General features: G+C 60.2%; 1 protein-coding gene across 3 annotated transcripts in view; it reads left to right on the forward strand.

The window, feature by feature from the left end:
- Nucleotides 1-14,473, forward strand: part of Arhgap23 (Rho GTPase activating protein 23) — a 61,534-nt gene that overhangs the window by 9,690 nt on the left and 37,371 nt on the right. The window contains exon 1 of one of the 3 annotated variants that reach the window (XM_021239856.2): nucleotides 12,900-13,285. The exons of the other annotated variants lie outside the window; for them this stretch is intronic. Within the exon in view, the coding sequence (XP_021095515.2) occupies nucleotides 13,034-13,285 (252 nt within the window). The 5' untranslated portion in view covers nucleotides 12,900-13,033. Of the gene's footprint in view, nucleotides 1-12,899; nucleotides 13,286-14,473 lie in introns of those variants that run through there. 3 annotated transcript variants of the gene reach the window in all.

Raw genomic sequence — 14,473 nt, forward strand, 5'->3', positions numbered from 1 at the left:
TCAAAGGTGAGATATTGGCTTGGTCAGGGGTTTGGACAAAGCCTGGTTTTAATTGTCCTCTCACTGTGTCCCCAGAGAGTGCCCTGAATAGGACCAGCGGGAGCTGGCGGTGCCTTCCCCGGGCAGCCCACCCCTTCACATCCAAGCTCCGTTGCTTGTGGGACAGTGCCAGCTCATCGGCAGGGCAGTGCCAGTCTGCACCAGGCAGCTTCTCCTCCCTCTGCTCCCTGGGCCTGGACTGGGCCGAGTGCAAAGCCCTTGTGGGTGTGGGGTGTGGGGTGTCTGCACCACCTGTGGGGCTCAGGACCGAAGGGGCAGCACCTTGCCCCCTGCCGGACCCCTCCTGGCTCTGCCCAGGCCGCCTCGCAGCTGGGTCTTGGGACAGGGCCCTGAGGGGCAGGGGTGTGAGGACAATGCGCCCTGTTCTTCTCCGAGTCCCCAGCGCCTGGCGCGGAGGAGTCTCTGCCTGCCCACCCCTCCCGGGCACAGGGACTGCCGTCCACGCTGCCGTCTCCCCCGCAGACTGGAGGTATCGGAGGGCAGGAAAAGCAACCGCAGTAGCAGCTGTGTCCACAGCGCTTCCCTTGAGTAGGTACACTGTTGGCATTTTGTTTGGCAGATGAAGAAACCGCCACAGAGATTAGGTGGCTTCCGAAGTTCACAAAACAAGTGGCAGAGCTGAGAAGTTGACTGTGCTCCTAACCTCATTCCAAGCGGCCCCAAAGGTGTCACATTTGTATTGTAATCCCCAAAGCCTGGCAGCCAGCCAGCATTCACAGGATGTTTGTTGACTGATTGACTGAACTCACGAGTGGTAGGACAGTGTGTGTGTGTGTATGTGTGTGTGTGTGTGTGTGTGTGTGTGTGTGTGTGTGTGAGTCTCTAACCAAATTCTTTGGTAGGAGGTGGGTGGGGGTCTTGGGACGACACCTCAAGGTGCTTCCCTGTGTTCTGCACCAAGTGCCTGTGCCAGTCCTAGAGAGGGAGGGGAGCTCGCTTCCCCACCCCGACACTTGTGCCCTCAGGACTTGCACAGGTCCCTGGGGCTCCCCCAGTCTCTGGCTTCTGGTGCTGAGGAGTGGTATCACAGAGCCCTGTCCCTCTTCAGCTTTCTGGCCTGAGGTGTCCAGCTCAGTGGGAGGCCTGAGTCCACTCTGAGTCAGCTGACGACTGATTGACTGGTGCTGGGGATGAAGCCCAGACCAGCACTTCGCCACTGAGCCTCCTGGTGCTTGGCGTTAGTTCTCCGCCTCTCAGGAAGGGGTGGTCTCTGGCCAGCTTCACCCCAAACCTTGGGCCCTGGGCAGCCCCAGTCCTGGGTGCTAACCTCTTCCCAGTGGTCTCAGCTTGCCTTCTGGACACTCCGAGCCACTGTTGACGGGGACCAAATGGCGGCAGGGTGACTCAGTCCCCCTGTGACACAAACAGGCTATCGGGGGAAGGACCAACCCACGAGGTGAGGTTCAGGTTTCAACCCTACCCTTCTGCCCTGCGGGGCTCTTAACCAATGCACTTGTTTTAGTTCCACTCTTCTTTCTTCTTTTCTGTTTTGTTTGTTTGTTTTGTTTTGTTTTTGGCAATGCTGGAGATGGAACTCATGGCCTCAAGCATTCTAGGCAAGTGCTATCCCACTGAGCAACAGTCTTGACTTTTTTCTAATTCTATTTTGAGATGAGGTCCTGCTAAGTTACCTTGACCTTGAAATCCTCCTGCCTCAGCTTTCCAAGTAGCTGGGATTAGAGGTGTTCACCACCACACCCAGTTTTTAGGCTCAATTTTTTTTTTAATTCCTGAAATAATCCCTCAAAAAATTTTGTTTGGGGTGGGTACTGGGGATCAAACTCAGGACCTTGTGCTTGCAAGGTAGGTGGTGGTACCACTGAGCTAAATCCCCAGCCCTCAAAAAAAATTTTTTTGAGACAGGGTCTTGATATTAGTTCAGGCTGGCCTCAAACTCACTATGTAGTGCAGGGTGGCCTCAAACTCACAGTGATTCTCCTGCCTCAGCCTCCCAAGTGCTCAGTTATATGGGTGCGCCACCACACCCAGCAATGCCTCAAATTACTGAGAGGAGCCAATGAGGTAACACAGGTAACAGTGACTAGCATTTGGTAAATTCAACTATTGATAGCAGCTATCATTAAACAAACAATAACCATCAATGTAAAGAAGCAAGAACAAAAAAAAAAAAGAAAGAAGCAAGAACACACTTTTGGCTTAGTAAAAAGCAACACTTAGCTGGGCATGGCAGCACAGGTCTGTAACTCCAGTATTCTGGAAGGCTGAGGCAGGAGCATCTTTGCATGTGTGAGGCCAGCCTAGGCTACATAGTGAGTTCAAGGCCAGCCTGGACTACATAGTGAGACTCTGTTTCAAACAAAGCAAGACAGAAAGCATGCAATGCTCTGGATTAGAGGAATCCAGAAAGGAAATGAACTGCCCCTGCAGGTGATGAGGCCTCCATCAGCGGGCGTGGGCAAGCCTGGACAATTATGTGGACTAGAGAGAATCCAGGTGCAGGATGAAAGGCCAGGCCAGGAATCCCCAGGAGAGCTGCTGTGGCATCAGCCCCGCGTGAACGGCCTTGGAGACTGTCTCGTGGCTCCTGCCATCCAGGGCTAGGAACCTCCCAGGTCGTCTCCTCTGGACACAGGGAGTCTGAGAGGCTGCCTGGAGAGGGGCTGCGAGAGCCCCTGCAGGCCCAGGCCCCTCGACATCCGGATGCCCCTGGGCTTTGGGTGTGAGGTGGTAGCTGGGGAAACAAGGGCTTTGCTGCACCCCCACCCAGCCTCTCCTGGTGGCCAGGAGCCCGGCCTAGAAGGAGCGGAACTGGGGAAAGAAAGCCTTCCTATGCCCAGTGTGTTTGGGGGCGCGTCCGTGGGTCGGGGGAACAGTGGGGCCTTTGTCCCCGGCCACCGGGAATCTGGCCGAGGAGCTGGCCCTGGGTCTGGCGGGCCCGAGGCAGGCAGGTCCTCTTTGAAGTGACCCTTTCAAAGCGCGGCCTGAGTCCCTGGGACGAGAGCCGGGTGGGAGAGGCAGGGGTTGGTGACAGTGACCCGCGCTGGCCTCGGTGGGGTGCTGGCCTGCAGGACTCGGGGCCGAGGAATGCGGCGGCTGTGTGGAAGGACACCCACTGGGGTCCCCGTGCCAAGCAGGGGTCCTGCACCGAAGGGAGTTTGTCCTGGCCCCAGGCCGGCTCCTGCCAGCCTCTGGTGAGATTTCTGTCTGGATCCAAGTCCTCAGCCAGCAGCAGCTTTGTCCTTGCTAATTTCCTCCCCTGGTGTGAGATCTGCTTGAAAGGACCCAGTGCCCCCACAGCCTTGGGTGGCACCGCAGGACCAGAGGGAGGAAAGCCAGCCGGAAAGGGCGCATCTCCATACCTTTCAGCTGGAGGAATACTGGAGGCTGGCCCTGCCTGCCTCCCCGTGTGTTCCCAGGGGAACCTGAAGCCTAGAGAAGGAACAGGCCAACGGGTTGGAGAAGGGTGGGGGACAAGGAGGCAGTGCCAGCCAGGTGAAAGTCCTCCGCCTCTGCCTCTGAGTGCAGAGAGGGAGAGGAAGGAGGCATTTTTTGTTGTTTGCTTTTGTTTTCTGTACTGGGATGGTAACTAGGGCCTTTGCTCTGATGACTGCATCCCAGCCCTTTTTATTTTTTATTTTGAGACAGGGTCTCACTAAGTTGCTACGTTGTTCAGGAGGGACCTGAACTTGTGATCCTCCTGCCTCAGCCTCCCAGAGTGGGTTTCTGTTGGCAGGGTTCCCAGGGCTGGAGGAGGAAGGAGGACTCCAGTTAGGGACTGAGTAGTGGACAGGGGAGCCTCGGCCCTCCCAGGTGAGGACCTTGTTCACCCTGGCACTGTCACCTACTTCCTGTCTCCTCCTCCATCTTGCCTGGCTTCAGGGGTCCCTCTGTACAGCTCCCCACTGCGTGTGGTCCCGAGGTCACACTGCACAGGCGTCACAGCTGTCTTGGTTTGTGTAAGTGCACTTGACATTCACACGGGGGTGAACTCACCTGGTAACACATTCCTCCCAAGGTGTGCGTCACGTCCTTAGGGGGTGCTCTGCTCTTGGGCTCTTCCGGAGGGAGGAAGGCACCCAGGGCCAGGGTGGTGCTGCCTGTGTCTCCCACTGGAATCTTCGGGGCTGGGCCCTCATCGGCATTAATGAGCCAGCCTGGGTGCCCTACCCTGCTGCACCTGCTGCAAGAGAGGAGGGCGGGAGGCCGGAAGCGGGGACCCCAGGACAAGGCCTGAGTTGCTAAGAGCCACCCTGCCTCAAGGAGAGGCTGTCTGGGCCCAGCCTTGGGGCAGCAGAGGAGGCTCAGTGCCTATGGAAAATCAGACAGTGGCCAGGTTAAAAGCAGCCTGTGTTCCTTGAGGAGCCCTTACTGCATGGTCTCCATGTCCCGGTGCTGTCTGGCTCCTGAACCTGGTGAATGACACACGGCCCCGGCCTCAAGGGCTTGGCTTTTCCTACCGCCCCATAAGTCAGCCCCAAAAGTCGAGGCTGAGGCAGGAGGATCGCCTCGGGTTCGATGCCACCCTGGGCTACATAATGTGTTAAAGGCCAGCCTGGAATTCATAGTGAGACAGTCTCCAAAAATTGGCCAAATTTGCAATCCTCCAGCCTCAGCTTCCCAGAGCGCTGTGATTCCAGGCGTGTGCCATCCCACCTGCTTAATTTTTGAAAATCCTCTGTAGATGGCTGAACTAAGACTTGCTGAGCAGCTCTTGTGTACTAGGCACCCAACCCTGAGCCCTCACAGGTCCTTTTCACAGCTGAGGAGACTGAAGCCCAGAGAGGAAAAGGGTCACACAGTCAAGGCCTGAACCTTGGACTCCTGGACTGTTCTTTCTCAAGTGTCCTGCCCCTCTGCCCACCCCAGGGCGCTGGCAACGGAGGATGCCAGGCCTCCAGAAGCCGTGTCACTGGGATTCCTGCCAGGCTTGGGAATTGTACCTGCAGCAGGTTGTGGGCCATGGCCCTGCGTGGTGGCTGCCACTGCCTTTTATTTGGCTCTTGTTCCCAGCTGGGCAGGGATCTACCAATTAGAGATACCTGCTGTATTCTATTTGGATTTCATTTGCATGATCACACCCCTAACCCCACCACACTGCCTGTCCCGGAAGTGCCTCCCCAGCCCAGTGTCAGGCTCTCGGCCCCTCCGGCCTGAGGAGCGTGGGGTGGGGGCTGCAAGCTCAGGGCCCAGCTGGCCACACTATTCATAGCTCATGGCCTGGCGTACTTCGCATACTTGGCGTTTCTCTGTCTGTCTGGCCCAATCTTCCCTCCTCTCCCCTCTGTCTGTCCTTTCCTCTTTATGCTCCTCTCTCAGCCTCCTCTCCCAACTTGGTACTCTGGGCCAGTCTCTAGAAATCTGATGTCTGAGCTGCCTGGCCAAGGCCCTGTGCAAAAGGGAAACTGAGCCCCAGGGCAGGGTTCCTTCAGGCCTGGCCCAGAGGGAGAAACTGGTGAGGAGGAGGCCACATCTAGCAGACAGGAAGACACCTCCGGGCTTGAATCCCTGGGAGCTGAGGCTGGCCGGGGTGAAGAGAAGCAGTTCAGAAACTGTCCTGCTGAGAGCTGGAGGATGGGCAAGTAGGGGACAGGGGACTCTAGGCGGCTGAGGCAGGCAGGGCCCAAGTTGGAGCCCAGCCTGGGCACGGAAGTGATTTAGTGAGACTGCGTCTCAAACAAAACCTTTTTTTTTAAGGGCTGGGGATGCAGCTCAATGCACAGGGCTGGGTTCAACCCCCAGTACGGCCATAAGGAGGAACAGACAAGTGCCACACCCCAGGGAGAGCAGTGGACCAGGGCCTGGCACGCTTCACGCCCTTGGCGAGGCCAGCAGGGGTGGGCACCGAGCTGCAGACAGGGAGGAAGCAGCTTCTCTCCCCTGCAACCCTTCCCTTAGTCCAGCACCCCACTTCTGCACATGGGTCCCACTGAGGAAGGGGTGGGTACAAAGCTGAAGCAGCCCTGTCCCAGAGGGCCTTGCTGGGGTGTGGGGTAGCCACCCTGGACTCTGCTGAGGGGCTCATTCATCCCTCCACTTTCAAAAACTGTGTTGAGCCCCCAGCAAAGCAGCTGTGGTCCAGGCTCCCAGGAAGTGACATTTTTTCTGAGCACTCGAGGCTGAGCAGGGAAGTTGGGGAAGAGAAACCAGCATTCCTGAAACAGCATGTGCAAAGGCCCTGGCACTGGAAGGAGGCCAGGGGAACCCAGAGGAGGAAGGTGCAGTGGGTGTCCTACAGGGCCTGGTGGGCATCACATTACAGCAATCATTCAGGACTGTCTGGGACCAGGGGTGACAGCAGCTTGGAGCAGGGTGGCAGACACAAAGCGGGCGGATTTGGGAGATACTGACTGGGGAGGCAGAGTCACCCCGCTAGTTGGATGCAGGGTAGGGCCACGACACCTCCCATTTATTGGTGTCTAGAATTCATTCCCCAAAACTTTGCTGCCAATAGCTCAGCAAATAAAAGAAACCTGTGTAACCTTTAGTGACAACCTTGAGGTCACATCGCCAGAAGGAGCAGAGCAGGGTGTGCAGCCTGTGTGGCCTTCCCATCGCAGTGCCGGGACAGTGGTCCCTCTGGCCAGCCTGGACCCCAACTCCTCCCTGCCCCTGCGGGTGAGCCGAGCACTGCTAGCACCAGGCTGGGCAGAAACAAGTGCTCCACAAGTCTCGTGGCTGTCACCCTGTCCCAAGTGTGGGCCCGACAGACTGGGGGAGCCCAGCCGAGAAGCATGGGGAGGCTGTGTGCCTGCAGAGCCCCCGACCCCCAGCTGCCTCTGCACGGCGCCGGGCCCAGCGGTTGGGCGGTTTCAGGGTGGGGCCCGGAGCCCCTCCCCGCAGGGAGTGGGGGGTCAGGGATCTGCTGAGACCCGCGGGGGGCGTGGCCTCCAAGGGCGGGTCCGGTGTGAGGGTCGGAAAAGGAGGTGCGGCCGGAGGCTAATAGACGCCCGGAGTTCCCATCGCCCCAGAGCCGAGCTGTCCAGGATGTGGCAGGTTGGACAGTTTGGGAAGAGACTTTGTGACATTCTCTTACTTACCCCCAAGAGTGAGCGCCCTTGCTTTGGTCTGGTCTAACAGGGGCTTTGGCCTCTCTCCTGTATTCCTGGACCGACGGGAGACCTCAGGCTCCCACAGTTCTGCCCCTGTGCCGGGCCCCTTCTTCTCCGTGGGAGATGAGGAGGGGGAGATCCCGGGGCGTGGCTAGGGCCGAGGGGCCTGGAGAAGGCGGTGGGGTCCGGGAGAGGGGCCAGGCCCTGAGGTCGCCCTGTCCCCTGGGATGTAAGGGACATCGGGCAGCAGGTGTGCCAGGCTGGCCAGCAGGGGGCGCTGCTGTCCCAGGCCTCCCGGCCCGGCTGGCAAACAGACTGTTCCCTGCAGTGTGGGAAGGGTCCTTGGAGTGTGTGAGGGCAGGGCACGCCCTGTGTGTGTGTGTGTGTGTGTGTGTGTGTGTGTCGCAGGGGGCTGCAAGTGGTGGAATTGGAAGAGACGTGTGTGCGCTCGGTGGGTCTCAGGCCGGTCTCAGGCGGGAACCCCACCCGAGCCACCTGGCAGGGGCTGGGCTTGGAGGAGTGTGGGCTTCCACCATCCAGCTCTGAGGGACGGTAGGGACTCCGGGACCCCAGAGGTGACAGTGCGGGCTCCCAGCAGGTGCGGGCTCCCAGCAGTGCGGGCTGAGTAGTGGAGGGACAGGACCCGCGGGCCGGGGAATTCCAGGTGTCATTTGTTCCATCTTTTTTCAGCTTTAAACTTTTTTTTTTTTGCGTTTGAATTCTGACTCTGACAATTTTTTTTTTTTTTTTTTTGGTACCGGGGATCAAACTCCGGTCCTTGTGCTTGTGCAGCAGGCGGTGGAACCACTGAGCTAAGTCCCCAGCCCCTCTGCCAATTTTTTTTAACTGTGGGAAAATAGATGTAAAATTTCTCGTTTGAACCGTTTTTAACTGTATGGTTCAGTGGCATAAATATATTCCCGTTGTACAAACCTCACCACCATCCACCTTCCCAAGCTGAAATTCTGAAGCCATTAAATAGTAAGTCCTCATTCCCGTTATCCCCAGGACCTGGTTAATGCTGTTCTGTTCCCATCTCCTGAATATAAGTGCCTCTTCCATAAGGGGAGCAATACTGTATTTGTCCTTTTGGGTTATTTTATTAGCCTGATGTCTTCAGGGCTCATCCATGTTGGAACATGTTATCAGAATTGTGTAGCCCAGGCTGGCCTTGAACTCATGGCAATATTCCTGCCTCAGCCTCCTGAGTGCTGGGATCACAGGCGTGTGCCACCATGCCTGGCCTTTTTGTTTGTTTTTGAGACAAATCTCTCTATGTAGTTCAGGCTGACTTTGAACTCACTGTGTAGCCTAGGCTAGCTATAAACTTGTGGTGATCCTCCTGCCTCAGCCTCCCAAGTGCTAAAGGTACAAGCACCACTACACCCCAATTGCCATCCAGGATTTTTGAGCGCTTGCCCTGGACAAGGCAGGCACATAGGGCAAATCCATTTCTGAAAATCCCAACAGCTATCGTTTGGGAGCTGGTGGTGCAGTGAGGGAAACAGAGGCCATAGCCTGGAGCAGGCTTTCACCTGGAGGAAGGCCCAGGCCACGCCCTCAGGGACACTGAAGGCTACGTGGAACCAGGAACCCCTGCTCCCAGGAGGCATCCAGACTTTCCCAGGGCTGGGAGGGTGGGGTGGGGTGGGGTCCTGACAGGCCCAGAGACCAGCGGGGTGGAGGGAAGGAGTGGAAAGGCTCCACAGTGGCCCTGTCCCTGTCCCAGGTCACCTGCGGTTGCTGGGCCATGGCCCTGGTTTACTTTGTGGCTGCCTCTGGGCTTACACTTTTGTACAAGTGCTTATTTCCCACCATGAGGAAAGACGTCCGTCCCTCGGCGTCCCTGAGGCGGGCACCAGCCCTCCTGCTGGGCAGGGCTCTGCCAGCCTGGCACCTTTGCCCTGCTCTTTGCCTGCTGGGAGCAGCCTCATGGGGCCTCAGGGGGATGTGGGAATCGGGGCCAGGAGCCCTATGAATGTGTGTGTCACTGTCTTGTGCACATGTGTCCCGGTGCCTGCACATCTGGGTGTGAGTGTGTCTGAGTATGAGAGTGACCATCCAAAAAGTGATCCGTGCAGTTTGCATTTATCAAACCCTGACTATGCTCTGGGCCTGGGCCGAGTTCCTTTAGCTGCTAATCCTCCCAACACCCATTGAGAGCTGCGTCATTTCCCAGGGTGTCAGAGCTAGAAAGTGGTAGAGCTGGGTGTGGTGGTGCACGCCTGTGATCCCAGCACTCTGGAGGCTGAGGCAGGATGATCACTGTGAGTTTGAGGCCAATTTGAGTTACATAGTGAGACCCTGCCTCAAAAAAAAAAAAAAAAAAAAGGCGGAGACAGAACTCAGATCCACGAGTCCTGGACTCAACAGCCTGCATCCTAGCCCAAATTCACCCCTATTCGGGGTGTCCCTGTGTCTCTGCCCTGTCCCAGGACAGTGGTGGGTGCCTGACACCCAAGTGCTTCCTTCTCACCTTAGCCTTCCTTGGCTGTGGCCCAGTGTAAGGGGGAAGGAGCAAGGGACACAGGCCACCCCAACCAGAGAGGGGGAGCCCTGGGTCTGGGAGACCCCTGAACCATCCCCTGCCCCAGCCAGACCCGCTGCAGGGGTCCCAAGTTCCCAGGGATTCCAGGGTGCCACTTGGCCAGCCGGCTCCTCCGCTCTGCCTGTGGGGACACGTCCTGGGGGGCGGAGCCTGTGCCCCGCGGGGGTTGAAGGGTGGAGGAGGTGCAGCCCTGGGAGGAGACTGGGGCAGGGGGCAGAGGCGTGGGCTGGGAGGGCAGAGCCGGTATCGCATTGCTCTCTTGCTTGGACGGCGCGGCCCTGGCTGTGCCCGTCCCTGTGTGGGCTGGGGGTGTCCTGGGGGACCAGGTGGTGCTTGGTAAATGCTGGGTGATTCTTTGGGGACCGTGGCTCAGCTCATCATCTTGTAGTTTGGGGCCTGCATTCTGGGAGGAGGTGCTGCCCAAGCCAGAGGGAGGAAAAGGAGGCCACTGACCCTGAGTCGCTCTCACTTCCGTCTTTCCCTGTCCCTGACCCCCGTGCTCCTGGAGGCTCTCACCCTCTTCCGAATGCCTCCACCAGATCCTAGAGGGCCAACCAGACCGGCACCCTGCCCGCGCCCCAGGGCTGCCCCCATGGCTGCCTCTCCTGTCAGTGCTGGGGGTCGCCTTTGGTGGCGGTGACAGTGGCTGGCAGGGCCTGACCCTGGAACTTCAGGAACCCCCCCCCAAAAAAGGGAAGGAGCCAGGAGACTCCTGAGAGGGTGCCCAGGCCTTGACCCGCAGCACCCCATGGAAAGAGGTCGGGGTGAGGAATTAGAACCCTGGATCTGCCCCCAGCTTCCTAGAACCGAGGCCCTGAATCAGCCTCAGTGTCGGGAGCTAAGAACAAGGATTAAAAGGGCAGAGCCTGCCCTGGTGGCACTCATGCCTGTACTGTCCAATGGCATTTGTCTAATCCTAGCACTCCGGAGGCTGAGGCAGGAGGATTGCCATGAGTTCGAGGCCAGCCTGGGCTACACAGTGAGTTCAAGTTTAGCCTAAACTACATAGTGAGACTCTGTCTCACAAACAAAACAAAACAAAAGAAAATAAACAAAAAAGAATGTCTGCCTATCCAGCTCTTAGCGCAAGGGTCAAAAGGGAACCAGGGCAGGTGTTTTCGAGAGTGCTCTCCCTTTGGGGTCCAGCCTCCAAGCCCCTCCCCCGCAGGGCTCCACGGGAAGATGAAGCTGAATGGATTTTGCAAGCTGGTCAGCTCGCGCTGCGGGGGGAGGGGGGAGGGACCGATCAGTAATTCCTGCCCCCAGCGGGGGAGGAAGCGGGACAGGGGAGGACTCGCTGGGCAGGAAGGCTTGGAATAGAATCTCAGCAACGCCTGGTATTTCCCAGCCCCGGCCCCTCCCCCACGGCCACTGGGGCCCACCCCACATTCCTTTCCCAGAGGAAATGGGGGAGGGAGCAGGCTCCCCGGGCCTGGACTCCGCACAGCCCTGGGTCCAGGTCTAGGTCTGGCCCCTTCCAGGTGTCTGAAGCCTCGGGCATGAAACCCGAGCCCTGTGTCTACCTCTCCCTTTCCTGCAGTCTACCTCTCCCTTTCCTGCAGCCTCACAGCGCCCCACAAGTTTCTGTTTTTGAAACGAGGTCTTACTATGTAGCCCCAGCTGGCCTCAAACTCGGGGTGATCCTCCTGCCTCAGCCTCCTCAATGCTGGGATCACAGGTGTGCGCCACCACACCTCCCCACTCTTTTGAGAGCGAGAGAGTCCTCCCATCCATCTGGGACAGGGTAGCACCTGTCAGCCTGGCGAGGCAAAGGGGCCTGAGAGGGGACAACCCTTTTCCTCAGCTTCAGGAGCGGCCTTGCAGCAAGAGGAAAGGCAGCTTCCACAGGGGCATGTGACAGGGAGGGACCCACCCGCCAAGGGCAGCAGCTGGGCAGACCCAGAGCCCTTGGTTTCCTAGCCCCACAGGGCTGGAAAAGGGTGCAGAAGGAGGTGCCGTCCGATGTCCCTGACTGCCCTGCTGCCCCCTCCCTCTCTCCCCAGGTCCTCCTGACTCAGCGGCCACAGTGCTTTCAAAGGGCTTCCGCCAGGGTGGGGTGGGGTCGGGCTTCTGCTGGGGGCCACCCTCGGGAAACAGGAAGTGGGAGAACAAAACCCGCTCGCTGGCCTCCTCCTTCTTCCTCCTCCTCCCTTGCTTCTGCTCCTGCCCACCCCAGGCCCGGCCCCTTCCCCTCGAGTCTCCTTACTTCTCTCTCACCTCCCACGGACATGACCACCCCCAGGGCACCTGCCCCTTCCCCTGGGACGTGGATGACAGGATGGGAGGGCGGGGAACTGGCTTCTGCCTCCGGCTCCCTTTCAGCAGCATCTCCGGGAGAGGCGACTGTCTCCCTGGATGGAGGGTTTCTGGATTTGGGGTCCTTCTTGAGCGGGAGCTGCCCCCCAACTTCAGCCTTTGGCTGCTGGCTGGGGTTAGGGGTCAGACCCAAAGTTGAAATCCAGGGCTCTGAGGCTTTGAGTTGTCCCAGTGCTGCGGTGACACCATGACGTGCTGGGCCTCAGCTTCATTCTCCACAAACTGGGCCACAGTGAGTGGCTGTAGCAGTGAGCAGTTCGGTGTGACAGGAACACGGCAGTCCGGTGACACTCGCACTAGCCAAGGGCCCTGACCCCCCTGCCCGGGGAGGGGAAGGGATTGGGAGCCGAGCACCCGGAAAGGAGAGGAGGGCAGGCCTGGTCGAAGGGGCCTCTCTGACTCACACCGAGGGGCCTGGGGACCCTCTGGGGGCTGGCTGTCAGAGGAGCCTCTGGGGCGTCCTGGGCTGGAGGGGTCCACCTGGGCCATCAGTGGGCCCTGGCTTTCGCGGGCACCCTGTGAGGGGCGTGTGGGTGCCTGGCACGGGGGTGCTTTCTGAGGGACAGCGGGTATATGGCAGACGTGTCTCTACCGGGGCGGGTGTGCCCGGGGTGTCCACGCAGGTGGGGTACATGAGTGGCCGTGTGTTTCTGTGGGGCGTGCAGAACCGAGGTGAGCGCGGACGGGCGTGTGCTGCGGGTCTGTTTCCGTGTGTGCAGGCAGTGCATGTGTGAACCCGTTTCTCTGGGTGTGCTCGGGAGAGTGGTGCATGTGAGTGGGGAGGGCATGAGGTGCGTGGTCGGGAGTGAGTTTCCCCGGCCGTGGCAGGCTGTGCTCCGTGCGTGTTGCGCGCGCACGTGTGGCGGCAGCTGTGGGTCAGGGCGCGCTCTGGGGCCGCCCCCTGGGGGAGGCGTCTGCCGCCACCGCCACCGCTCTGTCCCGGACGGGCGGGCGCCTTTGGCGGGCGCAGGCTGGCGCAGGCCGGCGCCCTCCAGCCGTGCTGCCTCCGTCCGCACGCGCTGCCCGTCCCCTCGGGGCCCGCGGCTCCGGGGGGCGGGCTGGCACCCCCAGCGTCCCTCTGCGCCCCAGGGGACCGAGAATGCCGCCCACAGGGCTCGGAGCCGCTCCAGCAGCCCAGCCCCAGCCCCGGGCGAGCGGGGGCTCGAGCGGCTGTTCGACCCGGGGTGCCCAGCGGGGCGCGGCGCTGGTGGGCAGCGAGGCGTGGCGCGTGGAGCGCGCGGGCGCGGGGGGCTGGCGCTGGGCGCGCGCGGTCGGCGTGGACTGCAGCGCCCCGGAGCCCCGCTGCCTCTGGATGCCCTGCCTGGGCCACCGTGGGCCGCACCGGGCCAGGGTGAGCCCCGCTTCCAGGACGGTGTGGGGAGATGGGGCTGGCGGCTGGGCCTGTGGGGTGGAACTCCCCAGGGTTGCTGGGCCAGGGCCCCAGGTCTGGGCAGAGCTCTGAGAGCGCAGCCCTTTTATGGCTTGCAGGCGGTGGAGGGACAGAAGGGACGGGGGCATCTAGGAATCCCAGAGCCAGAGTTGGGGCCCACAGGGAGCTTGGCACCGGCAGGGCTAGATGGAGCAGTGGACACCCTCTCGGAGTGGACACCCCGCTGGGGCATCTGGGCTTGGGCACGGGCGGGTTTCCCAGTGGGCGAAGGGTGCTGAGGTGGCAGGACAGCCCGGCAGGCGGCAGTGATCTCTTGCCGTGGGGGCCGGGGGCAGTGCTCTGATGCCCGGGATCTGCCCGGCTGGCAGGTCGTGAGTCACAGTGGCGCTGTGCCAGCCCCAGCGCTGTCTCCCTGCGGTGACCTCTTTATGCTCCCCCCAGGGGAGGAGCTGCGCTTCTGGGCTCTCGTTCCTGGTGTTGCCAACTTACTGCATGTCTACGTTGGCCTCGTGGGTGCCCTTCTCCCGCTACCCGCAGGTGCTCCTGGATGTCCCTTCCTTCCTGGCAGGAGGGCAGGAGTGTTTGGAGCTTGGTCTGGGCCGGGGGGGGGGGGGTTCATCAGTCATGTCCCGGCCCTGTGCGTGCCCTCATCCCCCGCTCCGCGTGGGTGTGGGAGAGGCAGTGGGGGAGAGTGCAAACTGTCCCTGTCACCTCCCTTCTGCTGACAGTGCCAGCAAGACCCAGGGTGGCCGGGTCAGAAGGGAGTGGAAATATTTGCATGTGAAGAAGGATTGAGGTGAAGGGGAAGGGAGAACTTCCCAGCCCGCAGCCCCTGCTCTGGCGGGGTCTGTGGCATCCCCTGTCCAGGCAGGAGTGTGACAGCGGTGGCAGGGATGTTAGTGACATTCCTGCAGCTCGGGAGGAAGGGGTGGAGGACGGGGAAGGGAAAAGCAGAGATAAGAGGGGGCAGCAGGAGTGTTGGGGTGAGCAGAGGACGGAGGGGAGGTGCCCCAGGGCCTGGAGCTCAGGCAGCCCCCCATTGGCACCCCCCAGCCCGCTGGCAGCTCCAGGCGGGATGTGTTTGGGGAGGGTGGGGCGGGGGCGTGCGGGGACCTGTCCCAGCCACTTCTCACTGGGGCAGCTGGTGGC

Source organism: Heterocephalus glaber, unplaced genomic scaffold (assembly GCF_053883595.1).
Source record: "Heterocephalus glaber isolate CG9 unplaced genomic scaffold, H.glaber_assembly_v1.0 deba00001773, whole genome shotgun sequence".
In the NCBI taxonomy this organism is placed as follows: domain Eukaryota; kingdom Metazoa; phylum Chordata; class Mammalia; order Rodentia; family Bathyergidae; genus Heterocephalus; species Heterocephalus glaber.